This window comes from Chlorocebus sabaeus, chromosome 8 (genome assembly GCF_047675955.1).
Source record: "Chlorocebus sabaeus isolate Y175 chromosome 8, mChlSab1.0.hap1, whole genome shotgun sequence".
NCBI lineage: Eukaryota > Metazoa > Chordata > Mammalia > Primates > Cercopithecidae > Chlorocebus > Chlorocebus sabaeus.
In genome coordinates, this window is record NC_132911.1 from 10,109,110 (window position 1) to 10,135,480 (window position 26,371).

At 43.7% G+C, this 26,371-nt stretch overlaps 1 protein-coding gene and 1 non-coding gene across 4 annotated transcripts in view; one reads left to right on the forward strand and one right to left on the reverse strand.

The window, feature by feature from the left end:
- MSRA (methionine sulfoxide reductase A) overlaps positions 1-26,138 on the reverse strand; it is a 362,667-nt gene extending 336,529 nt beyond the window's left edge. Inside the window, exon 1 of one of the 3 annotated variants that reach the window (XM_007961667.3) lies at positions 25,036-26,138. In XM_007961667.3, the coding sequence (XP_007959858.1) occupies positions 25,036-25,177 (142 nt within the window). In that variant the 5' untranslated portion in view covers positions 25,178-26,138. The remainder of the gene's footprint in view (positions 1-25,035) is intronic. The other 2 variants (XM_037983796.2, XM_007961666.3) reach the window with 2 other exon arrangements.
- On the forward strand, positions 7,655-7,726 carry TRNAC-ACA (transfer RNA cysteine (anticodon ACA)). Its single transcript has one exon. It is a non-coding gene; the product is annotated as a tRNA-Cys (tRNA).
- Positions 26,139-26,371: the final 233 nt, after the last annotated feature.

Genomic DNA, 26,371 nt, shown 5'->3' on the forward strand with positions numbered 1-26,371 from the left:
CTCCCTACCTGCAACCCATGGAAACCACTGCTTTATCCTCTGTGTATTAATATTTGAGATCTTTTTAAAAATATTTCATATAAGCGAGATTATGTAATATTTCTCTGTGGCTTATGTCACTTAGTGTAACATCCTTTAGGTCCGTCCGTGCTGTGGCAAATGGCAAGATCTTCTTTCTTAAGGCAATATGCCATTGTGTACATACACCACATGGTCCTTATTCCTCCCTTGATAGATTTTTTTTTTTTTTTTTTTTTTTTGTGTGTGTGTGTGTGAGATGAAGTCTCACTCTGTTGCCCAGGCTGGAGCACAGTGGTGTGATCTCAGCTCACTGCAACCTCATCCTCCCAGGTTCAAGCAATTCTCCTGCCTCAGCCTCTAGAGTAGCTGGGACTGCAGGCTTGCAGCCACCACATTCAGCTAGTTTTTATATGTTTAGTAGAGATGAGGTTTCACCATGTTGGCTGGGCTGGTCTCAAACTCCTGACCTCAAGTGATCCGCCCACTTCAGCCTCCAGAAGTGCTGGGATTACAGGTGTGAGCCACCATGCCTGGCCAGCTCCTCCCTTGGTAGACATTTGTTTCCACATCTCGGCTATTGTCAATAATGCTGCAGCACACAATGGAGGGCAGACATCTTTACGAGGTAATGATTTCATCTCCTTTAGGTATATTCCCAGAAGAGGAATTACTGGGTCATATGGAAGTATTATTTTTAACTTCTTTAGGAACCTTCATCCTGTTTTCCATAATGGCTATACCAAAATACATCCCCACCAACAGTGAACTAGGGTTCCCACAGTTGGTGGTTACAAATGGTAGCACAGGGAAGTCTTTCTACAGATTTAACAAGTCTCTTGCGAGTGGCAGAAGAAACAGGAAGTCAAAATGAACAGACTTCCTCTACACCTGGGGTTTTTCAAACTTCCTTCCAGGGAGCCCTAAAGTCCCCCAGATGCTTCAGGGCTTTGACAGTGGACAAAGAAATGATAAGCAGGTGAGGTTCTAGATCACCCCTGCATTAACTGAAGTATTTGCCATTAAAAGTAATGGCAAAAACTGCAATTACTTTTGCACCTACCTAATTCCTCCCTTTCTGTGATTTATATGTATGAAGTTTACCAGAGATTTTGTCAGAAAGTCTACAGCATTTGCAGAACCCATGAAAATTAAAATAAATCAAACACGTCTCTCTTAGAAAAAGTTTAAAATCCTTTGCTTTAAGCCAATCTCAGAAAACACTCCCTAACAAAATAACCTAACAAGAAACCTCGAGGGTATGGCACTCTCTGAATATTTACAACGTAAGCTAATATTGTCATCTGAGATTGAAGACTGGAACAGGCAGCCACTCCGCCAACCATATCGAGAACAGACCTACCTCGCCCACAGGACAGAAAATGGAAGACAACTGAGTTATGGACCATTTCCCTACTTTCTTTCCCTCTGGAAGTTTAGATCCTTAGAGCTACAATCTGAAACCCCAAAGAGCACAGATCTGGTCTCCTTTCCCTGCTATTCCTTAAGTGTTAGACACATCCATTCACTCGAACAACTCTCTCCAGCACTGTCTGAACAACCACTACTTGCGGGGCATGAGCCAAGGGATATGGAGCCCCTGCCATCATGCAGCTCAGGACAGACAGACGTACAAACAAATAATTATAAATACAGGCCATGCATGAGCTGTGGCAGAAGCACAGACACGCTCTCCCAGGGACACAGGAAGGAAACAACCTGTTCATGAATCATCCACCAACCGACCAAATGCATATCATTTCACTTAAAGAAAGAAGTTTTAAAAACATACTCATTTCTTAGGTATTTACTGTATTTACAGTATGCTGAAATTAGTAAGGCTCTGGGAAACACAGAGGCACATCAGAAGGGTTCCAACCCTCAAGACGCTTAAAGTCTAGTAGGAAGATAAGACGCTTTGCAAACACAACCATGCTTTACATGTGACAAGTCTTATCACTGAAACATCTCCCAAAATCATGTCCTCCAGGTTGCCTGCCTGGTGCCATAGAAGATAAACTTCCTTTCCACAAAGCTCCAGTGTGGAATTCTGAGGGCCCTCCTTCCTAAGGCCAATCCAAATTATATCCATTCTCTCTCTCTCTCCTCTCACTGGCCCAACTCTCTTCACCTCACCTCACCTCTCCGCTCTTTTCCCTTCCCCTCCTTCCTTCTCCACCAGTATATTCATTAAGTCAGTATTTACTGAGTACCTGTTATGTGTGAAATATGAGGTTAGAAGCCACAACGGATATAAAAATGAAATAAATGAAAGGTGAAATCATGTATTAAGAATAACCACCACAGTAAGATGCACTCTTTAACTCATTCACTCCTCACCTAAGCTTTGGAGGAAAATAAGTATTACTCTATGGATGAGGAAACTGACATTCGAAATTATGTGACTTGTCCAGACCATCAGATTTATATCTAGGGTACAAAAATGTAAAGCAACCATCCCAGGTTTCATTATTGAATGAATTCACAAAGCTGAAATTAACATAGGTGCCCTCATACATCCAACTTTCTATTTAAAAGTACTTCTTGAAAGGCTAATTGGCATCTCAAACTCAATTTGGCCAAACCAGAATTCTTGGTTTTTTCTCAAAAAACTTCATTCCTCTTTCAACCTTCCATTAAATGGTAGCACCAACATCCAACTGCTCAACCTAAAAACCCAAGAGTCATCCTCAGTTCATGCCTCATCACCCGCTAGAAAGGCTATTAGGATAAAGATAGACAATACCAAGTGTGGCAAGTATGTACAGAAACGAGTCCTCATACACTGCCTGCCGGTGGGAATACAAAATGGTAAACAGTTTAGCAGTTTCCTCAAGGATCTAGAACTAGATGTACCATATGACCCAGCCATCCCATTACTAGGTATATACCCAAAGGATTATAAATTATGCTGCTATAAAGACACATGCACACGTATGTTTATTGCAACACTATTCACAATAGCAAAGACTTGGAATCAACCCAAATGTCCATCAGTGACAGATTGGATTAAGAAAATGTGGCACATATACACCATGGAATACTATGCAGCCATAAAAAAGGATGAGTTTGTGTCCTTTGTAGGGACATGGATGCAGCTGGAAACCATCATTCTCAGCAAACTATCACAAGAACAGAAAACCAAACACCGCATGTTCTCACTCATAGGCGGGAACTGAACAATGAGATCGCTTGGACTCGGGAAGGGGAACATCACACACCGGGGCCTATCATGGGGAGGGGGGAGGGGGGAGGGATTGCATTGGGAGTTATACCTGATGTAAATGACGAGTTGATGGGTGCAGCACACCAACATGGCACAAGTATACATATGTAGCAAACCTGCACGTTGTGCACATGTACCCTACAACTTGAAGTTTATTAATAATAAATAAATTTAAAAAAAAAAAAAAAACAGTTTAGCAGTTTCTTAAAAAGTTACACTGATCACAGGAACCAGTCATTTCCATTCCAAAATCTGTCCATGAGAAATGAAAATGTGTTCACAAAAAGACCTGTACCTTCATAGAAGAATTATTCATCATACCTCAAAACTGGAAACAATCCGAATGCCCAGCAGCATGGTCTATTGCCACTAAGGAATAAAATGAAACAATTACTAGTAAGTGCAACAACATGGAAGAACCACAGGAACATTATGCTAGGTAGAAAAGTCCAGATAGAAAAGACTACATGTTGGATGATTCCTTTTCTATGAAATTTCTTTTTAAAAAGAGAACTATAGAGACAGAAAGCAGATCAATTGTTAGCTGGAGGCAGGAGCACAGACTGACTGCAAAGAGGCAGAAGAGAACTTGTGGGGGCGATGGCAGTGTTCTAAAACTGGACAGCATTGGTGGTTTCACAAGTGTACAAACTTGTTAAAAAGAAACTCCACTACTTTAGAAGAGGTGAATTTTGTGGTACATAAATGATACCTCAATACGGACACAGAACAGAAAATATTAACATAGAAAGCATCCAAGGTACTGAATCGGGCCTTCAATGGGATATTGAGATAACTAAAATACTGCCCCACCTAAAAAAGCTTCCACTCATCTTCTTCCAGTTGCAGAAACAGGACAGATCCATGGAAATTATTAGATATCATGTGCCAAGAAATGACTGCCAAACACATACAACAGCACAAGAAAGTGTGGAGGAAGAAGGGGGTCCTGGAGCCAGGCACTGGGGAGGCCTTACAGATGATGTTCATCTCAAACAGAGCCGTGAGGAAGAGTGGAAATCAGAAACAAGAAACAGAGTGGATATTCTCAAGAAAAAGCCCAAAGGCAGGAAAGCTCAGGGCGTGGCAGTGATCAGGGGGCTGTCTGGCTAAAACAGAGGCCCACAGAGGGCAGAAAGAGCCCCAGGCCAGCCAAGAGCCGCCAGAGGCCCGAAGCATCCACTCCTCACAGATTTTCCTCAAACTTCAGGCCTTTGAGCACTGTGTTCATGATTTTTGCCATATTTAAAACTACAGTACAATTAATTTATGATTTACTTGATATGTTTTAAACTCACTTCTTTTTACCTAGATTTTTAAAGGAAATTTTATATTAAATATAAAGGGGAACCAGCATCATTTGCAAAAATAAATTTTTTTAAATAAAAGAATGTTACTGAATTCACAAAGCCTATAGCTATCCCTAAACTTGAGACCTACTTCCATTAAAAAGGAAGATAGCGAGTATTGAAGGTTAAAAACATTCTAAAATTCCAAAACAGCAAATTCCAAAAGGATAGGGCAATAAATGTAATAACTAATTTTATTTAGCACTGACTATAGCCACACACTGTTCTAAACACTTCTCCTTTGTGTCATTTAATCTTCACAGTAATAATACCTATCTCATCAGGCTATCATCAACCCCATTTTTCAGCCTAGGAAAAATTAAGGCACAGAGACCTTAACTAGCTTGACCAAGGTCATGCAACTTGCTCAAGGTCATAGAGTAACAAATTTCAGGGTTGGGATGAAACCCAGGTAGTCTGTCTCCAGTTTGTATACCTACCCACTACAATGGAGCCAATCCTCATGTGAAATAATATTTAGGAAGGTTTACATGGTTAAGATCTATTTGATGAACTAAAAGAAGAGACCAGAAGACTATTGCAATGATCCAGGCATCAGATCCCATGAGCCAGTGGAGCCGGGCAGGGGTCACTGCTGTTAGGTGCAGGCAGCAGAGGGCTGCTGAGCAGGAGCTGGGCCTCTACCCAGGGCTCTGAAGGCAAACCTTAAAGAACAAGGCTAAGGCCCAGGTCAGAAATGCAAAACCTACTGTGAAAGAAGAGCTAGAACACCACCATCCTTAGGAGGCCAGAAGTCAGAACGTGGAAGCGTGGACAAGTCACAGGGAGAAGTCGGAGGGTACTCCATAACCAGCATCCAGAGCAGCAGGGTCGCTGAAATGCCAGGCCCTGCCTCGACTCCCGATGGCACCCAACAGCCTCTTACGATGTAACACTGCCCAAGTCCTTGCACATTTCACTTCCAAACGTAATACTGATACGAAGACTTCAATTTTATTTGTAAATGGATTTCAGGTCTTTCAAGAGCACAAAATTTAGCTGTACCTTGGCCTAAATCCCCTCTTTGAAATTCAAAGTAATCACTTAGGACTGGGATCTAATTCTCAGAGAAAGTATTTTAAAATTAAAATTAAGCAATACATTTAAATGCTATTTCCAAGCTCTGACAGGTCTGAAACATCGTGAATACAGACACCATTAATTCACAGACATCAAAATTATGTTATTACCTTAAATCTTCAAAAATCATTGTTTGGGGAAAAAACAGGATAGCAGATGAAACTGTCAGAATAAGAAGAAAAGAAAACCTCTTTGAAGAAAATTTCCTTTGCATAGTTTAAAAGACTCAAAAACTCAAAAACAACTGATCTGGAACGGCCCAATTTGATACTTAACTCAGGTTTTGTTAAATAAGCAGAAAAATTAGACATTGTAGGTTTCTGATTCACCCTGGAAAAAAAATGTGATTTCTTATTTCCCCAGAGAAAAGCTTTAAGTGCATCAATAGATTTCTCTGGATATCAAATATTTCTCCATCATTGTGAGTAAATTATATTTGGATCAAAATCAGATGGATTAAATTTCTCTTAAGATACCCAAGAGATTTCTAAAATACAGGGAAATGTCACATAACTAAAAACAGTATTTTATCCTAATACCTCCATGGAAATGTCTCTCAATTAGAATATTAGCCAGAAAACAAATCTAAAGTGAGTTTTAGATTTGACTAATTCAAAGTAACTTGTTAAAACTACATTGTCATTTGCTGATGTTAAGATCGAATTCATCTTTTGGGCCCTTTAAAAATCTCTGGAAATATGGCTTTATATTTTTGTTTTTGACACAGAAAAAGAAACGTATCTGAATGAGTGATAAGTTGGATAGGAGTCACAATTTAAATGTTATGTATGCAACAAAGAATGTAAGTATGGTTACGTGCTTCCAAATTCTTGATAAATGCACCCCCAGTCAGTGCCATCAGCTTGGAGGCTTAATTATTCTCATCTGTGTTATTTTTGGCTTCCTGACTAGACTACAAACTCCTTAAGAGCTGAGATTATTAACTTTTCTAATCATCCATTAGCACCGTGCTGAGCACATCTAGTCGTTCGGTAAATATTGATTGAATTCCTACTCTGTTCACGGCACTTTGGTCGGTGCTCCAGGGATAAGGTGATGGAGTGAACACAGTCCCCTTCACAGGAGGAGCGGGTGGAATAAAACACAGCCGGGTGATGGGCAAAGGGGGTCACAGCACGCCGGAATAGAGACCACAGAGAGGGATCCCTCAAGCCCCGTCACCACCTCCTCTTGCCTATTTGGTTCGACATGCGGTTCAAGCTCCAAGGTGACACAATTTAATCCCAGGTCAGTGTTTATAAAGTCCCATCTTTGCTTGAGAAAACAACTTGGTAAGATTTGGCAGTAAAAGACGAGACCCTTAGCGCACGGATGTTAGTGAGAACCCACGCCAAATAGAAGTGCTCCATCTGTTTTGTGGGAGAAAAGATGACATACATTTTCCTAGGAGGGCAAAAGGAGGGCTGGGAAGGAAGGTGGGCAGCTTCGCCCTCAAGCAGGAAGCAGCTGTGAATGAGGCCATCTTGGCAGCAGGAGTAACCAGGGTTAGAGGCCCCCCAGCCCCCTTTCCACGGTGTGTGTGGTGTGGCCCCACCCCCATCACTCCTTCCAGTCTTCAGGAAAATCTAGGACATTCTCACCTGTGCTATGGGTCAGGTTTTGTTGGGTTTGCTTTGTTTTGTTTGGCTTTTTGGTTTTTTTAGCAGCAGGGTTTCGCACCATCACCCAGGCTGGAATGCAGTGGCACCATCACAGCTCACTCAGTCTTGACCTCGGTGCTCAAGCAATCTTCCTGCCTCAGCCTAAGTAGCTGGGACTACAAGTGCACACCACCACAGCCAGGAAATTTTTTTTATATATTTTTGTACAGTTGGGGGTCTCACTTTGTTGTCCAGTCTAGTCTCAAACTCTGGGCTTCAAGTAATCCTCTTGCCTTGGCCCTCACAGTGCTGGGATGCAGGCATCAGCCACCAAAGCCATGGGTGAGGTTTCAATAGAAAATGAGACAGGAGTCAGCAGAGGGGGTAGAGTTCAGTGGTAGAACATTTGACTACAGATCAAGATGTCCCCAGTTCAAATCCGGGTACTCCCTCAATTTCCTTTATGTTGGCCAGGTGCAGTGGCTCATGCTTATAATCCCAGCTCCCAGCACTTTGGGAGGCCGAGGCGGGCAGATCACCTGAGGTCAGGAGTTCGAGACCAGCCTGGCCAATATGCTAAAACCCCATCTCTACTAAAAATACAAAGACTTGTCAGGAGTTGTGGTGGGTGCCTGTAAGTCCACCTATTCGGGAGACCAAGACAGGAGAACTGCTTGAACCCAGGAGGCGGAGATTACAGTGAGCCGAGATCATGCCCACTGCACTCCAGCCTGGGCGACAGAGTAAGACTCTATCTCTAAATAAATAAATAAATAAACAAATAAATAAATAAATAAAAATAAAGGAGTCAATTCAGTGTGAAAAGGAAAGCACATCTGGGGATGCCCGAACTTTGAGGCAGAAGTAATCGTGACAACGCAAACCCCCCTAGCCACGCACACACTCCAGAATTTAGAGAAATGTTAAGGAGACCTACACATTCCCATGGCAAAGAACTAGGGACTAAGCCAAGGAGCAGGAGGCCCAAATGCCAAGTGGGTTATGGAAGTCAGCTACAGGATGCCAGGTTCAGACCACCAAAGGAGCACCAGCAGCCTCAGAGCAGGCCCCTCCACATGGAATCATCCACTGCCCTGTCTGCCTAGTTCTTATATGACGCCTCCTGATCGACCCCTTCCTGCTGTTGCTGTGGACAGCCCTCCAACTGAACCTTGTGTACAGCCCAGACAGGCCTGCTACCCTTTTGCTGTGCTGGCTTAGCCTCTGGCCCTGCCCTGCCCCACCTCCATTTTAATCCATGTAGTGACATCCTGCCAAGGTATCTCCCCAGCATCCAACCTCAGCCTGTTTCCCATTTGCTACTTCTCTGTCAAGACAGTTTATCTGGACTATGCCTTGCACAAAGCCTTCAGCAGCACAGAAGACCCTGCATGTGGTAATTAGGAAAGACTAGTCTTTAGGAAGAAAAGCTGTAAATAAATTTCACACTGAAGATGAGGCTGCCAAGGCCAGGCACAGTGGCTCACACCTATAATCCCAGCACTTTGGGAGGCCGAGGCAGGAGGATGGCTTGAGTCTAGAAGCACAAGACTAGCCTGGGCAGCAGAGCAAAACATCATCTCTACTAGAAATTAAAAAAAAAAAAAAAAATTAGCCAGGTATGGTAATGCAAGCCTGCAGTCCCAGCCACTCAGGAGGCTGAGGTGGGAGGATTGCTTGAGCCAAGGAGTTCAAGGCTGCAGTAAGCTGGGATTGCACAACTGCACTCCAGCCTCCACTCCAGAGTGAGAACTTCTCTAAAAAACACAACAAAATAAAAAGAGACAGCTGCAGGCTGGCACAGAACTGACAGTCCACAAAGCACAAGGCCCGTGTGCAGTCCATGTGCAAAGAACCTCAGCTCCTGGAGGAAATCACAGCATGGCTCTGCTTCCAAACTGCCTGAGTTTCAACTATACTTTCAAATATTCAGAGAAAACGGGGTTGGTCTCTGTAAGAAATTTCGGGGGTGGGGGGGAAGACTTAAAAAAAAAAATCTGCAAGAAGCCATCCCATTAAAATGAAACAATAATAAAGGGGGATAAAGTTAGTTCCGAGGCAGGGATATGGATTCATAATTGCCAGAGTAACTTCCCCTAGACTGAGAAGAAGAATGTCGTAACTGTATTAGCAACCAGGCTGCTAGGCCTCCATCTTCTTTCTCTGCCTTTGCCTTAAGGGGAAAAACAGAAAAAGAGGGGGGAAAGAAGCAAGTGAGACCAAGCAAGGAAGATGTGTGGCTTAGAGTTTCAATTCATCAGCTTCTGAGGAAAGGAGATTAATTCTGACAGGAAGAGAGAAAGTGCTAAGCATAACACAAGAAAGCACTTAAAATCACCACAGGTCAGAAGGAAAGAAGAGCCTCCAGGAACTTTGCTTTCAAGCACTTTTCATAAGTAAGCGACTTTGTGACCAGAGAAGTTAGGTAAATTGCTCAAAGCTGCACAGCAAATTAATAGCAAGCCAAAACCCAGAATTCCTGAGCCCACCCTCAGTGATCCTTCTGTGGGGCCACAGTGGCTTCTCACCTTGGCTCTGATGAAAGAACAAGCCCAGCTGAGGGGGAAACACTTTGTGGCTCATGGGCATGGCTGGATAGCCAAGAGCCCTGTAAAGCTTAGCACCCAAGCACCAAATATGAAGGACTAAGAAAGGTTTTCCTTAAATTGTGCAGGGAGGGACACTGCGGGGAAGGAAGCAGATCCAAAGCTTCATGATGTGACACTTAAGAACAGTCAGGTTTCGTAAGGGAGCTATTCATTTCTACCAGGATCTCATGTCATGGCTGCTAGTGAGAAAGGCAGTAAGCTGTGACGTTCCTGTAATTAAAGAGCTTTATTTTTCTAGAACGAACATGGTCGAATGTGGTGGCTCACACCTGTAAGCCCAGCACTTTGGGAGGCCTAGGCAGGCAGACTGCTTGAGCCCATGAGTTCGAGACAAGCCTGGGCAACATTGCAAGACCCTGTCTCTACAAAAAATACTTAGCCAAGCATGGTGGCACATGCCTGTTAGTCCCAGCTACTTGGGAGGCTAAGATGGGAGGATCACCTAAGCCCAGGAGGTTGAGGCTACAGTGAGCCAAGATCGTGCCACTGCACTCCAGCCTGGGCCACAGAGTGAGACCCTGCCTAAAAAAAATTTTTAAAAGTACCAGATCATATGCCAAGCCAGGTGCTATCTCTCACCTGGTTCTTGAAACCTGTGAGCCTGGGGGCAACGCTAAACTCTGCGGGATGGGGAAGCAGTCCCCAGAACCTCACAGGTAGGATCCTGCCAGTGGCAGAGTCTCAGGACACAGCAGTGAACACTGGAACAACACGAACGTCCAGCATGCCTGCAGCCCTAGCATAGCTTCTAAGCGTGGCTCGTGTGAAAAGCTAGCAAGGGACCACTGGCTCCAAATGTGATCCTCATTTATTTTCCATTTGAGACAAACCTTGTTAAGGATAAGAAAGACATCTATGTTCAATCACTTGCAGGTGAAAAAATTCCAACTTGGAGTGGCTTCAGGAAAGAGAGGTAAAGAGAAACAGGGCGACGGACTGGTTGTTTTTGGTCAAAGAATCCAAGGCAATGCTGAAGAGTGAAGCCACGGGAAGGGCAGGAGCGTGGTGAGAGCTCAGGAGCCTGGAGGCAGTGGGACCAGCTACCATCTCTGCCTCCTCTCATGGGCCTCAACCTCTCCCTGCTGGAAGCAGATCTTCTCCAGGGTGCAGCACCATGGCGGCTGCCAGCCCTAGAGCTTCACAGTTTACAGCTCCCATCTCTGGAAAACAGGCACACAAGCTGCAGGAAGGAGATGCTGTCCAGACAGGGTCAGATGACCCACCCCAGGGGTCACTGGTGCCTGAGGGCAGTTTCAGTGGCCAGTCCAGCACCACAGGAGCCATGTGAAGGGGGCTGGGCCGAGGGTCCCCAGTGAGCCTACAGGACCCACCTCCATCACACCAGGCTCCACCTATGAATGTGAACATACGCCCACACCAACCATCCACACACACCTCTCACATTTCAGCTTCCATCCTGGTCTCCACCATGGGTATTACACTGGATAGCAAACTGGCTGAGGAGGGAAGGAGGAGGAGAGAAGAAGGAGGAGGGTAAGAAGGAGGAAGAGAAGGGAAAGAAAGAGCAGAAAAGGAAATTTCAAAACTGTAGAGACATCTTTACAGTACTCACCTCTCCCCATCCAAAACACCCATTACTGTGTATTACTGGAAAACAGTGACTACGTTTTCCCAATTCGGCTTTATAGCAGTTCTAAACCAAACTTTTATTTTGTGTGTTTAATTTCCTATGGTACTGCTCTCCACAGAAATTGGTTGGGCTTAAATCCCAAAACCTTCAAGGAATTAAGCACAGAAGTGAAAATATTAGTGAATATTGTCACTAATATTAGGGTGAATAAGATGCTGTGAGATACATCTTGACACATATAAATGCTATAGCAACAACGTAGAGAATTATAGAGGGCTAACACACGGCCAGGGATGAGTCAATTGGACCAATGGACACCAAGAGTCTCCTAAATGGACAATAAGAAGTCGCTAGGTCCAGATTCCACGCAGCACTGAGGGCCTCCAGAAGGATGGGACTGTAATAAACTCATTAATAGATGAGTTGTCAGAAGCCTCAGAAAGCAAGCGAAGGAGGGAGGAGTGAGGGAGGCTGAGAAGAGAAAGAGCAGAAAAATAACTATGAATAAAAAAACAAAAGGGGTCCAAGCCTGGTGGCTCATGGCTGTAATCCCAGCACTCAGGGAGACTGAAGAGGGAGGATCAGTTGATCTCAGCAGTTGAAGACCAGCCTGGGCAACATGGTGAGACCCTGTCTCTACCAAAAAAAAAAAATAGGAGACAGGTAGTCAAAAAGAAGTCGTGTATAAAATGACAAACAGTAGTACAAAATTTAGATTTTCTTCAACATCTTCCCCTATCTTCCCCCTTTAGAATACACACATTTTTGAGTCTCTCCCACCTTTAAAAACCCTACCCCTTTTGAACCTGCTACCTTATTTCCAGCCAAGCTGTTGAAAGAGAAGCCAGGATCTGCAGGTCTCCACGCTTCCCCCCTGGCCATGGTGCCTGGCTCCTGCCCTCCCTGTCTTCGCCCATCACTGCTGGCAAAAGCTTTTGGTTGCCAAATGCAATGCCTGTGGCCGACCATCCATTTCCTCCTGATGTTCTCATTTCTCTTGGTTTCCTGAGTACTCTTTGCTTTTCTAACTACTTTTTCCACATGAACCTGGAGGCTCCTTGTCCTCTGCTCTTTTTTTAAGTTCTGACGTACATGTACAGAATGTGCAGGTTTACTGCATAGGTGCAGCAAACCACAGCACACATTTACCCATCAACGCATCACCTACGGATGAAGCCCAGTAGGCATTAGCTTTTCTTCTTCTACTGTTCTCCCTCCCCCTACCCGGCCCCAGTGTATGCTCTTCCCCCGCCCCACATCGTCTGCTCTTAAATGTTGAGATCCCACAACACCCTTCCCTGCCCTCCCTTCTCCTGATGCTACCCACTCTGTTGGAGCTGGGTGGAGACACTTGCGGGAAGGCAGGAGACTAGGGAAGTAGAACCCAGAGCTGGGAGGCACTCCAGAGCCAGCCACCACTGTGTGTAAGGGAACTTCCCAGCCTCTGTTTGACTCTTTCTTCTGCCAAAAGCGAGCTCACTGCCCCACAAAGCAATTCCCTTGTGATAAAGTAGACTGGGGCAATCAGGAACAACACTGCCTGCAGGAAGCGATGGGAATGGAAGCTGCATAAATGCATACCCATGTTGACCATCAAGAGTCATTCTGAGAGAATCTTTTCCCAAGAGGTTACAGGACTGTGGGTTTAAGTAATAATCAACCTTCCTGCTTCACAGGTGGACCCAGAGGCCAGTCCTCCGAAAAAGAAGGCTGGAGCTCAGGTGGAGCTAAAGGCCATGTGCGCCTACAGCTTAGCTGCCTGCCATACACCGCAGCTCTTGCAGGAAGTGTGGTGATGTCACGTAGCCATCAGTCACTCTTACAAAACAGGGCAACAGCATGACAGTACACTGTCCCCTAAGTGTCCCTACTGGACCCATCACACTGCAAAACAAACATTCTGTGCATCTGGCAGGAGCCAGGTATCATCCTAGGCTCTTTCCCTATTATCTCATCTATTCCCAGAAATAGCCACTGTCTGTTTTACAAATGAGAAAACTGAGGCAAATTTATCCAAGGTCACACAGCCATTAAGCACATGACGTGCAGCTCCGACTCACAGTCCAAACGCGAAGTCCCTGAGCTTTCCACCAAGCCAACATGTCCTTCACTAGAGAACACATTTCTGAATGTGCCTATTTATACTGAGGCGGCAGACATCGACGTATGGTCACGAAAGGTCCTGTGGAGAGAGGTAATAAGAAAGTCTTCATTTCCCAGCATCACACTCCACGGCATAAATGAGTTTCCATATCTTGGTATTAGGAAAAGAGAGGAAAGTGGTACCCTTGGGAGAAAAATATGAATGATGCTAACAGAATGCAGCAAAAGCAATAAATCCAGAGAATAATATTGCTCTGGGATCTCCGAAGCAGTTATGCCGGGACTGAGAACCACCTTACGAGAGTTCTTCATGGAACCTGTTAGATCATAAAATCATCTCTTGATGCTAGAACATAAAACAATGTCTTTTTTATGTAAACACAACCTTGGGGAAACTGCAGATAACTGTGGATCTCTCTAGGATATTTTCTTCTGTCATACTGGGAGCCATTTCCTTCACTCACCAATATTTTTACATATTTGTAGAAAGACTTCTCTTCCATAAATATTGAACACGAATCGTAATGCAGAAGCTAAAAACTCAGATCTCTTCTAATAACTGCTTGGAAAGTCAGCCATTGGACATGCACACACACAATTGTAACAAAATTTCTGAAGATGAATGGTTTGTGCTAGAAGGTAAAAACATAGCTTCCTTTTATTGAGATTCATTAATATTAATACCTATTGGCCTGAATTATACTAAAAGAGTTTTATTGAACACACAGCTTCCAAATACAATACCACAGAGCATAAGCTCAATCATTCTTTAGTTCATTTAATGGTTATCATGTAACAGACATGTGTAGGTGTGGGAGGGATCCACATAAGTAAATAAGCTCTCATTAAATTTGCAATGCCATTATAGAGAAAACAGAAATACATTAATCACCATTATAAACTTAAACGATAAAAAGACAATATATGAAGTCTTCAAATAATATGACTGCATACCAAATGAGTAGTAAAGAAAATAAATGCTAGCAATTCCTAAGCAAGGAGGGTCAAATGGGTTGGCTGGTCAGGGACAGACTGCCTGAGCGTCCTGTTATCAGGACCACTCAGACACCCTGGGGCTCTGAGAAGCACTCCTTCATGCTGATGCACACATCTCAGGGTGCAAGGAATGCTGAATGGTAAGCCAGACACCCCAGGGACCAGCAGAAGTCCCTGCAGAGGGCTCACTGGTAGATGAGGTGGCTCTTTATAAACTGCCTCTCCAAAAGAGGTAAGGCAATGGAGTTCTCAGCAATGCAATGCTTTCTTGGGGGCTCTGTGGCAGCCGGCTATTCCATTCTACAAATTCTTACGCGGTTTTCTTTTCATCTGCTAACAACAGTGCATTCAAATTTTTTACTTCAGGTCTCATTTTCCCCAGCTGGAAAGCTATGAATTCCCTCAAAGTATTTCATTTTCATGACTCTTCTCTTTTGGGTACAATCTGTTAAAGTATCAGATATTTTCAGCAGGCCCAAGAATAACTTGTGGCCTCATCTGAACAATGCTTTTTAATTCTGCACATGACTTTTGACCTACGCAAAGTATAAAATACCTAATGGCAAAAATTTTTTTAAATCAAAGGTAAAATATGAAAACTTTTTAAAGGAAAATTCAACACTGATATTACTTTCCTATGGTAACATCTTCGAAAGAATTCATTTTATAAACATGCTCTGGGAAGACATCCGATGTTCCTAAATTTTATACTTTAATGTAATTATAATATAATCATCTAAATATATTGTCACATTTCTTCCAGTTTCATTACTACTAGCCTTTGCTGTATTAGGATGCAAATTTAATACACTTGTTCAACAAGTTAGTGGATCAGAAATATACTCTGCTGAGAAACACTCTAGATGCACTTCCATGAAAGGATACAAAATTCCTACAGAAACACAAGTAACCATACCTTTTTTTTTTTTTAAACATTGGGCAATAGTCTATGTCCCCTTTCATAAGAGGCCCAGCTTACAGAAGAGGTACCAGCTGACCCAGAGGACACACAGATCTTTGGTGAAGGAAAAATATCAAGCATTTGGCATTATGAGTCAAAGTCATTGAGTATCTCACTGAATGGGGCGAGCATTTTGATAGGATATTCAGGAGAAAGCAGCTGGAATCTGAGAACTCTGATCATGCCAGCAGCTTCTATAACCAGGCTAGGAGTTCAGAAAACATAGGGGGGAAAATGACTATCACCAAGCACCAAAGGGATTCTACCTCCATCTCCCCAAGGAGAGACACTGAAACGAAAGCACAAAACAGAGCCCCAAAGCTCTAGTTCCCGCTCCAACTCTAAGAGCAATCCAAGCTGAAACAGCCCCAAGGGGTGGCAGAGAAGTGGAAGAAGCCAAATTTAGCCTTGAAAGTCCCAAGATGTTTTAGACAAGGCTGCAAGAAAAACAGAAAACATCCTATGTCTCAGTCCGTCAGGCTGCTGTAACAATTTATCATAACCTGGTAGCTTATCAACAATAGAAACTTCTTTCTCACAGCACTGGAGACTGGAAGTCCAAGATCAAAGCGCTGGCAGGTTCGGTGTCTGGTGAGAGCCCCAATTGTGGTTCACGGACAGTGCCTTCTCACAGTGTCCTCACATGGCCGAAGAGACTAGCTAGTTTATCTGGGGTCTCTTTTATAAGGGCACTAATCCCATTCATGCAGGTTCCACCCTCATGACTATTCACCTCCCAAAGTCCCCACTTCCTAATCCCATCACCTGGCAGGTGAGGATTCTAACCTGAATTCAGTAGGGGCTATGCATTCAGACCACAGCAACCTGGGAGGAAGGAGCTCAGAGCAGGAGCCAGCCTCAGGGTGGAAGTGGAGATCTGGAACACTGAGGCCAGCAGCAAATTACAGAGAGTGTCCAGCACTGAAGAGTGTCATTGGACAGGTCAGAGTCGCTGCTGTTCCCTAAGCAGTGAGAGAATGAAATTCAAATTTTAGGTAGATGTTGATAATGCTCTGAACAGCTCAGGCAGGGGAGAGTGAAGACAGATCAGAGACCAATGAAAGAAAGAAGTCATCAGGACTCATGGGAGGAAGGACAACTCAAATGCAGAGGTAAGGCTCAAAGATGACCCTGACTGCAGCTTCTGGGATTTGAGAGGAGAGCAGTGCCATTGAGAGAGGTTGGGAAATTAAAATATGCAGTCAGTCAATCTTTTGGAAGCAAATGGTAAGTCTGGTTTTAGATCTGAGTTCAGGGCTACAGCATCTCATAAGTATTTGGAAACAGAAAGGCCGAACTTTCCCAAGGTGAAATGTAGATTTCAGACAAGGGTAGTTGGAAGCAAGAGAAGAAAGCAAAGCCATGGCCAGACTCTTACCCTCCTGACCTCTTACCTCTTTTAGCTTAAAATGTGGTAAGGAGACAGACACCAGTGGAAATAGTGAAACTGCTACCTGATGACAACTCAGGGCCTCATTAGAAATCTGACTTAGCTAACACGATCCACTCCTATCACATACATTTTCATTTGGCTGCAGAAATTCCATCTAGCAAATAAAGTTTTCTGATTTGACAGGAAAAACCAATAACATAACCACAAATGGCAGGCCTGAGCCCCCAAACCCGGATGCTTCCTGTATCCTTCAATGCACTGTGCTCCTCCCCATTACTCAAACACTTATGGACTTACCAATTACGTGCCATAATACATAACATGCGTGTGTCTGTTGGCATGATACTGCTCAGAGGAACCCTGGCCTCCCAATGAACTCAACAGGTTATATGCTACAGTCTTCCAACAAGTATTTATCATCAGCTTACTGTGTTCCAGGACAAAGAATAAGTCAATTCCTGCCCTCAGTTCACTGTGTAGTGCTACACATATCGATGAATATTGTGATGCTCTCAAACTTGAGTTTATGATGTGAGAAAGATAAGAGCAGCACGCAGAAGATCCACAACTTTCATTCATCATGCACTAACACCCTGAAAGCATCTCTGGCAGAATTCAGTCTTCCATACGTACCTAGAGGGTTGGCGATGTCGGCTAGCACAGGAGGGCAGGGCCAGCCAGCTGCTGCTGCATGGCAAGGGGCCTGGCCATCTGCCAAGGAGTAAGGGGTGATCAATGGCAGGCAGGCTGCCGGGACCCATGCAGGAACCACACCAAGCTTAGCAAAGAGGCCTCCACTCTGGTCCTTGCTGAGGGCCTGGCGACCACTCACACTCATGAGACCCACACCCCAGGCTGATGTCTCCTCACCCAACCAGCCTCCCACTCCTTGGGTCAACTGTCCTCCTCTCCTCCCTCCGCCACCCAAGGCAGGGGCTCACAGTGATTCCTGAGCCTGAGGGTTGCAGGCCAAGGCCCCACGTGGACTGCACTGAGCTTGATGACCTTTTCCCCACCGCTGCTGCAGATGCCTAACAAGTCTCCACTCAGAGATTTAAAGATGAGGGGTTCCCCACCCTTCACCCTGGCCAAAGTCACAAAAATAACTCAGGGAAAAGTTCAGAGAAATCAGCAAAAATCCATCACCACTACTGGAAGAACTCAGAACATGCCCCATGGACAATGGGGCAGCTCTGTTAACTTCTCTGTATCATCATGGTCACACGAAAAGACCACATTTCTGGTCTTTGTTCCCAGGCATTAACTATATTCTTCCCAATGTCCATAAACCACTATTGACTGCCTGGTGTGGGCAGCACTCTTGGGGAGTGCTGTGAGCTCACCACGTGGGGAGGTGAGACAGATTGTGCAAGTTCTGTGCAATAAAACATCTAATTAGCAATGCAAGATGCCATAGAAAGGATTCATAAAGTAGTACATAGCTATTTGTCCAGTAGATAAGAAAGGGATCACTTAGGTTGGAGAGAAAAGGGATGATTTCCAGAAGAAATGGAATTAGGGCGGGGAAAATTTCAAGGATGCTTCCTTGATGATAAGGATATATGGACAACACAGGTCTTTCCTAAGCGGGCCTTTAATAGACATTTAATGAATGAATAAGTAAAAAGATCCGAGTGTGCAATCCACACTATGGGTATGGTCGTGTGAGCAATACAGAGGCAGAACAGTAAAACACATTGGGCAGGAGATGGGGTTCTATGGGGACACAGTGGAGAAAAAGACTGGGAAAGTAGGTAAGGATCACATTGTGGGAGGTACTGAATAGCCTCATCCCAGGGACTTCAGGGAAACACAAAACGTTCTGGAACACGTTGTAAAATCAAAGAGCTCTGGGCAGGATGCAAAGAAGGGAAATAACAGTTCTGCATCCTACAATTTAGAAATTAATCACACATTGGGGAAAACTTTTCTAAAAGGAAAACTGTTTTCTATGATTTTCTTTTAAAAATCAATGTACAATAAAATCACTCACAATAAAAGAAATACACATAATGCTTTCTACATAATAGTGGAAGGAATTTGTCCCCAAAGATCTGTTCTTTGTATAAATGATGCCACCACAATTGATGCTTCAATATAAATGAATATTTATGAAATGTAAAATGACTTAGATTAACTTATTCCGATTTCACTCTCTAAATTTAGATTTTTAAATCACGCCAAAACGTAGATTTTGATTACAAAAGTTGGAGAAAAAAGATATACTTGACAAGAAAAAGAGCAAAATTGAAAAAAAAAAACAAAAACTTGAAATAAGTATGACAAAAGATGACAGAAAGGTGGTCAATTAGACTAACAACAGCAAGACAGATCATCTTCCAAGTGGAGTTATTTAATTCACAAATGCAGTCACATTACAAGAAGCAAGTTACAAAAGAAGCATTAAGTAAAAAGTCTATGCTTCCATCGATTCTCATCTCATTACACAGCCCCCTCCCCAACTATTAATTTCTTAGCTATCCTTTCAAAGTTTCTCTATACATACTATTTTCCCTTCTGTTCACAGAAAAATTAGAATACTCTATATATACACTGTTCAGACCTTGCTTTTTTCACTTAACGCTACATCTTGGCAATCCCTCCACACCCATTCATACAGATGTTCCACATTCTTTTTCACAGCTGCATATCCATTGTGACAATGAAACATAATTTATTTCACTAGCCACTATTGATAGGCATCTGGGTCGTTTCCAGTCCTGTGCTATTGCAAACAGAGCTGCAGTGAATAACCTGGTACAGTCATCATTTGGCATGCAGAAGATAAATTCCCAGAAATTGAATTCCTGGGTCAAAAGGTATATGCATTTAAATTTCATAGATAAAACCAAACTGCCTTCCATAAGAGTTGAGCCAATTTATACTCTTGCCAGCAATGTATGAGTGTCTTTTTCCTTAAAAATTTACCAACACAGTGCATCGTCAAAGTTCCGGATTTTTGCCAATCTGAAAAATGAAAATGGTGTTTGCATTCTCATAAGTGAAGCTGAGCATCTTTTTATATGCTTAAGAGTCAATTGTACTTTTCTGTAAATGGTCTGTTCATAACCTAATGTCTATCTTTCTAATAGATGTTGGTGTTTTTCTTATTTCTAGGAGCTTCTTATATAACTAAAAAGATTGGTCCTTCATCTATGATATGAATTGCAACTATTTACCATAGCTTGTCTTTTGGCTTTGCTTATGGTGATTTTTGCCATGCAGAAGATTTTACTGTGATATGATCTAATTTATCAGTCTTTTACGTCTTCTGATTTTCAAGTCATGGTTAGGTCATGGCTTTCCTCACACCCGGATTATAAAAACATTCTATTCTCATACTTTGTTTCATTTTTTACAATTATCTAAATGCAAAAAGAGTATAGGAGTTAAGGCCAGAAACTCTATAGCCAAACTGACTAGGTTCATACCCCAGCTCCACTACTTATTAGCAATGTACGTTGTTTAAACTGCCTGACACCTATGGGTCTCAGTTTCCACATCCATAAGTGGTGATAATAGTTACTACTTCTTTGGGTTACTGTGAGGATTAAATGTATTAATAAATTACTACAGTGCCTGGTATATAAGACACTTAACAAGTGTGAGCTATTATGTATCTGGAATTTATTCCATCAAACATTAAAATTTATCCTGGCTTACAGTGTAGAGATCCAACCTTTTTTTCCATATGGCTACCCAGTTGTCCCAACATCATTTATTGAATATTTCCCCTTTTCCCCACTGACTTGAGATACCACCTTTATCAAATGCTACATTCCCTTATGTATTTAAGAACTTCTGATCTTTTTTCCTTTGTTGTACTTCTTGAATTGCTTTGTCTGACCACATTGGCTGTACCTATAATGTAAAATAATAACCAATCACTCAAAGTAGGCCAGTTCATGTTATAATCCAATTTAGGAAGCCTGGAAGAAATAAAACAATAAAAAGTTTAAAGGTTTGAATCTTACCTTCTTACAAAGTATAAATCAATGACTAGATCACACTTAATAAAAAGGTGGAAGTTTCCTTAATACAAAAAAGGTAGGATTTATTTTTAAAGGCGGGATTAAAACTAAGATAACACCAAAAAATCTGCTAACAGTGCACACCTGGTAAAAGGTACTAGGCTGTGCTCACTCCTCGTCTTGGTCTGAACAACAGTGGAAATCTCAATGTTTCTTCACTAAGCCTAAAGTGGGCTTTTGGGTTGAAAGAGATGCGTTATCATGTTAAGGAAATAGCCATTTATTCCTACTCTGGAATTATCTGCTCTTTAAATATTCAGTAGATACTCTTGGTGAAACTGGACATAATGCTTTGGGAGGAGGTAACTCTTTAATAGCTTTATTTCTTCTATAAAATCAACCTTAAATTTTCTACCTGTTCTGGGGTCAATCAGGATTAATTATATTTTCCTAAAAATTATCACTTTCATCAAAGTTTTAAAATTTATTTTCAAAGAGTTCAGGTAGTCTCCTATTATTCTTCAAATTATCCGTTTTTACGATCTCCTCAAGTCTTATTTTGTATATTTGTACTTTCTTCTTTTTCTTGAGACTAGCTCATTGTTTATAAATGTTATTGGTGTAGTTCAATTTTTTTTCAAAAAGCCACCTTTTGGATTAATACATTGTTCTACTGGTTTTCTCTATTTAAAGTTCTTAAAAGAGGATACCTTCTGTTGGTGCTCTACATCTGTTTTTAACATCCGTTAGTGACCAAAAAAGCACTGTAACAAAAAAATACAATGAACACTAAGAATGTAAACGAAAGAAAGCCAAGATAGAATCGAACTTGTCAGTCATTTTAAACGATAGCTCCAAATCCCAAACACCTAATCCCACTGATACTCTGTAAGAAGGTAAGATTCATTCCCAAACACAGATTAGCAATGTTTCCAATATGCAAAAACAAGTTCTACATAAAAGTTGGGCTTTGTGTTAGTCCATTCTCACACTGCCATAAAGAACTATCTGAGACAGGGTTACTTATAAAGAAAAGAGGTTTAATTGGCTCACAGTTTCACAGGCTGTACAGAAAGCATGGCCAGGGAGGCCTCAGGAAACTTACAATCATGGCAGAAGGGGAAGCTGGCACATCTTCACACCGGGCAGCAGGAGAGAGAGAGAGAGAGAGAGAGCGCAAAGGGGGAAGCTACACACTTTTAAATAATCAGATCTCGTGAGAACTCATTCACTTTCACGAGAACAGCAAAGGGAAAGTCCACTCCCCATGTTTCAATCACCTCCCACCAGGCCCCTCCTCCAACACGTGGGAATTATAACTCGAAATGAGATTTAGGTGAGGACACAGAAGCAAACCATACTGGACTTTTACAATAATTATAATAATTCACCAGAAATAAGATCAGTTCTGACTGTAAGGAACCCACATCTTAACAAAATGGAAGGCACCTAGAGGTTTTCATTATGAGCCTTCTACCTGCAGACTATTTTGAACAACACCAATACAGTTCAACAAGAATGAATTCCCCTTGTCTCCCAGTCCCAAGTTCTCAAGAAGAGTATTGCTTGGTGGTCAGGCACTGAAGCAGAATGAGACTATCTCCACATTGCCGTGTGCCCTACCAGCCAGCCAGCGCTGCCCAGGCGCCCCCTAACCTGAACAGAGAAGGCTGCAAATGAGGCAGTCCAGGGCAGGTTCAGTTTTCACCACTTACCCAGGTAAGCCTGTTCCTGTTTTGATCCATTTTAGGTAGCCTGGGATAAATTAAACATTGAAAAAGTTTGAAGGTTTGACTCCTTCTCGCAAGGTGGAAAACTTGGCCACAGTTTGCAAAAGGGTGGAATTGTCCTTCAGAATATAAAAATGGTAGGATGAATGCTAAGATGGTAATCCCTAACACCACAAGTATTTGGTAATGGTACACACCTGATACTAGGCTGATCTAAAGGCATTAAAGAAACAGGACTTCTGAAGTCAAAAAGTGATGCTTTTGTCACGCAACTTTTGAGAGTCAGGGTACAAATAACAACAGACATAGATGGAGGCAATGTGGACAAGGGAGGAGTTGTTAAACACGATGCAAGTTGCAGTGGAGGTGAATTCAGAACAATACTAAATCCTTAAGTTTCAAGTTTACAGCCACTGAAACCCACTGAAGAGATAACACTGCCCATTTCTGGAGCCAGTCAGGGCTTTCAGCAACCTGTCAAGGCTCAGGAGTGGAGACTGGAACGTCCACAATCTAAATTTCAAACACTTTTTGTGGAAAAAGTTACAACAGATGAACAATAAGGACATATGCACTGTAGGCTTGGCCCTACACCAAGAAAAAAAAAAAGTTTACTGGCCCAGATACAGAGATGTGTCGGTGTACCAAAAACACTCACAGCTATATGAAGACAGCGGAGCCTGGAAAGGAACCAGGTCCTGAGGTTTTGCAGTTAAAAGTTATGATGAGGATATGAAAAAAACTGTTGCCTCATTTCTGAAATGTTTGCTAATTTTTTACCAGAAATGTCATTTACATATTGGGAAACTGATTGGGAAGGTTTTGGTTAAGATAAAGTCAAAGTAAATTTTGGTCCATCTTGACCTTGAACCAGTTTGGAAATGTGAACAAGAGTTTTTTGATGATTTGGTTTTTTTGGTGTATGGGAGGCATAGCAAAGATACGGTAGTGTGTGAACGGGAAGTATAGCGCATGCTGAGGAAGTTTCACATTTGAAACGTATTGCCTTTAAACATGCACTTATAAATACCTGCCTGTAAAAGAATGAAAATTTTTTAAGATATATTTATAAGGTTTAGATAATCTGGTTATATTTTATATATATAATTATAGATGTTTACTAGATTTGTTTCAAAACCCAATCTCTACATTTGAATCAAAAATAAACTTTTACTGCTGAGTCAGAAGTGAAATGATGGGGAAACCAGGAAACAGAAAGTGCTAATTCGATTAACAAGCCAGTCACACAATTTCTAAACTGCCTCTAACCCAAAAAACCTCTACCTTTTCTAATCTCATACCGATTATTCTACGAGATGACAAACTCTCAATACGACCTCCTCCTATCCTCAACAATTCTTGAAGGAAAAAAGAAACTTCCTAGGAAACGTTTTAAATGCTGAATTTCTCTGGCATTGAGCCACGTGTAGAAGATTAAACATCACTTAATCATCCAACAGCTCTAAGGCAGTGCTTTACAAGCTTCAGGGTCCATTAGAATCACCTGGAGGGCTTGTTTTAGCGCTTGTTGGGCTCCACCCCGAGGGTCTCCAATTCAGTAATGGGGCAAGGCCACCCCAGGTGCTGCTGCTGCAGCAGGTGCGGGCACTTTGAGAAGCGCTGCACTAAGGTAATACTAAAGCGTGGCTCTCGTACTGGGAAAGATTTTGATAACTTTTATAGAAGTTTACCATTACATGGCATCGAACCACGTGAACATTTTTCTAGTATTTCACCCTTATTGTATTTTCCCAAAGTACTGGTGTGAGAACGACTAGAAAGTTTTCCAAGTTTGAGAAGCATCGCTTTAGGCCGACCCAGCACACGGCAGCCCCTGGCGACAGCAGGGCCAACCTAGGGCCCGAGGGGGCACTAGGGGTGACTCTTGCAGCCCGAACCCTGGCCTAAGACGCAGTTCCACACTTAAGGTTTTCATTGTCTTGTCTCATTCCGGCGTTTCCCGGGACAACACTCGCACCAGGCCCGCTGCAAGTGCCCTGGGTTCCGGCGGCCGGCGCAGAGGAGACAAGAAAGGAGGGTGCCGGCACAGCGCCGCGGGCGCCCGCGAGCAAAGGCAGACCCCAGCGGCACATTTCCTGCCCAAAACTTGGGGCCGCCGTCACGGTATGCACTCCGGGTAAGTGAGACCGACGCACTAGGCTCCTTCAAAGTGCCCAATTTAGCTCCAGAAGATGAGAAGCCAAACAAAGACAAACGGGCGTCAGTGGACCCCAGCGTCGCCCCGGCCACGGCCGGCGCCCCTTCGCGCCTGCGCAGACCCCCGCCCCGCGACCCGCCAGAGGCCAGCCCGCGGCTTCCTTCCGGGCAACGGAGGGCGCGCTGCTGCCGGGCACAGGCGCGCATGCGCAGCGGCGCCGCCCGCGCCCTCGGTGTGGCCCGTGCTTACCCGCTACAGGGGTCTGTTCCTTCCGGCCCGGCAAGGCCTCCTGGGGGCTGACGATGCTCGAGGCCGAGTTGCCCATCCTCGGGACGGGAAAGAGGCTGTGGAGGAGGAGGAGCTGGCGAGCCCTCCGGGTGGCCGAGAGCATGGGAGGGCGCCAGCCGAGGGGCGGTCGCGGGGGACGGCCCTACCGGCTGCGGAGCCGCCGCCGGAACTGCAGAGAGTGGGGTCCGCGGCCGGAACTGGGGGGCGGCAAGGGCGCGGGCGGGCGCGGGGCGCTTCTGTGGAGTTGCGGCCGCCCGTAATCGAGGTTGCCCAAGGCCGGGACCGTACAGGCTGTCACCGGGGGCGTGTTCCTTCCCCCGGACGGGGGTGTGGCCCGGCGAGTTCCAGAGGTTCTCCTCTCGGGACGAAGTTCTCGGGCAGAGAACTAGTGCACTCCTGTCGCACCAAGTACGTGAAGCGGTAGAGGCCAAAAAACAGCGCCGAGCCCTTGGGGATGGGATTTGATTTTAAAGTTCCTGCCGTGTCGCCCCGACCTCGCAGTTCAGCAGTGCCCAGTAAGACAGAAGAGGACCTGCCTTGCAGCTAGCTAGACTGTCCGTTTTTATTGGAGACATTATCATGACGGTCATCAGAAGGGTTCCTATTCGTCCAAAGTGAAAACTAAGCAGAGTTCTCAAAAGTGCGCGGAATAGGGAAGATGAATTCAATATTAAGTTGTGTGTTTACAAATATATTTAAGCCCATTTTGCAGGGGCCGAAATGCGGGAGCAAGGCACCAACAGCACCATTAAGGCTGTGTAGGTGGACTTAATGCTGGTGTTGTATCGTTCTTGTTTCTCAAATCGTTTTTGTTTGTTCCTATGACATATTCTCAAACTAAATGTAAAGTGGTTGGAGCCAGGTGAGTGACTTGGGAGTTAATCTGTGTGAGATTTTGGTTTAACATATGTTCTGCCAAAATGGGCAGGTCGTCTCAGATAAGGGAAGGAACTTAAGATTAGCACCCGCAGAAAGAAAGCTTTCACCCAGCTTCCTGCATGGATTTAGTTACCACTTTGTTTTCATGTGGTCTGGACTGTAAGGAGGGCAGGAGGCTTAGCAGTGCTAAGTGTAGAATGCAGTGTGTTGCCAGGCATACAACACTAAAAAGGTTCTAGCTTTGATTTTGTAATTTGTATTTCCCCTGGGCAAAATCATCCCTAAACTGTTTGTTACTGCTATGAGGCTATACCAAGTCGGTTCCACAGGCCTTTCATGAAAACACCCCCAGGAGTCCCTTCTAGGCTTGCGAAGGCCTGGTCACAGTTAAAGGTCTGAAAAAATAGTCATTCTGTCA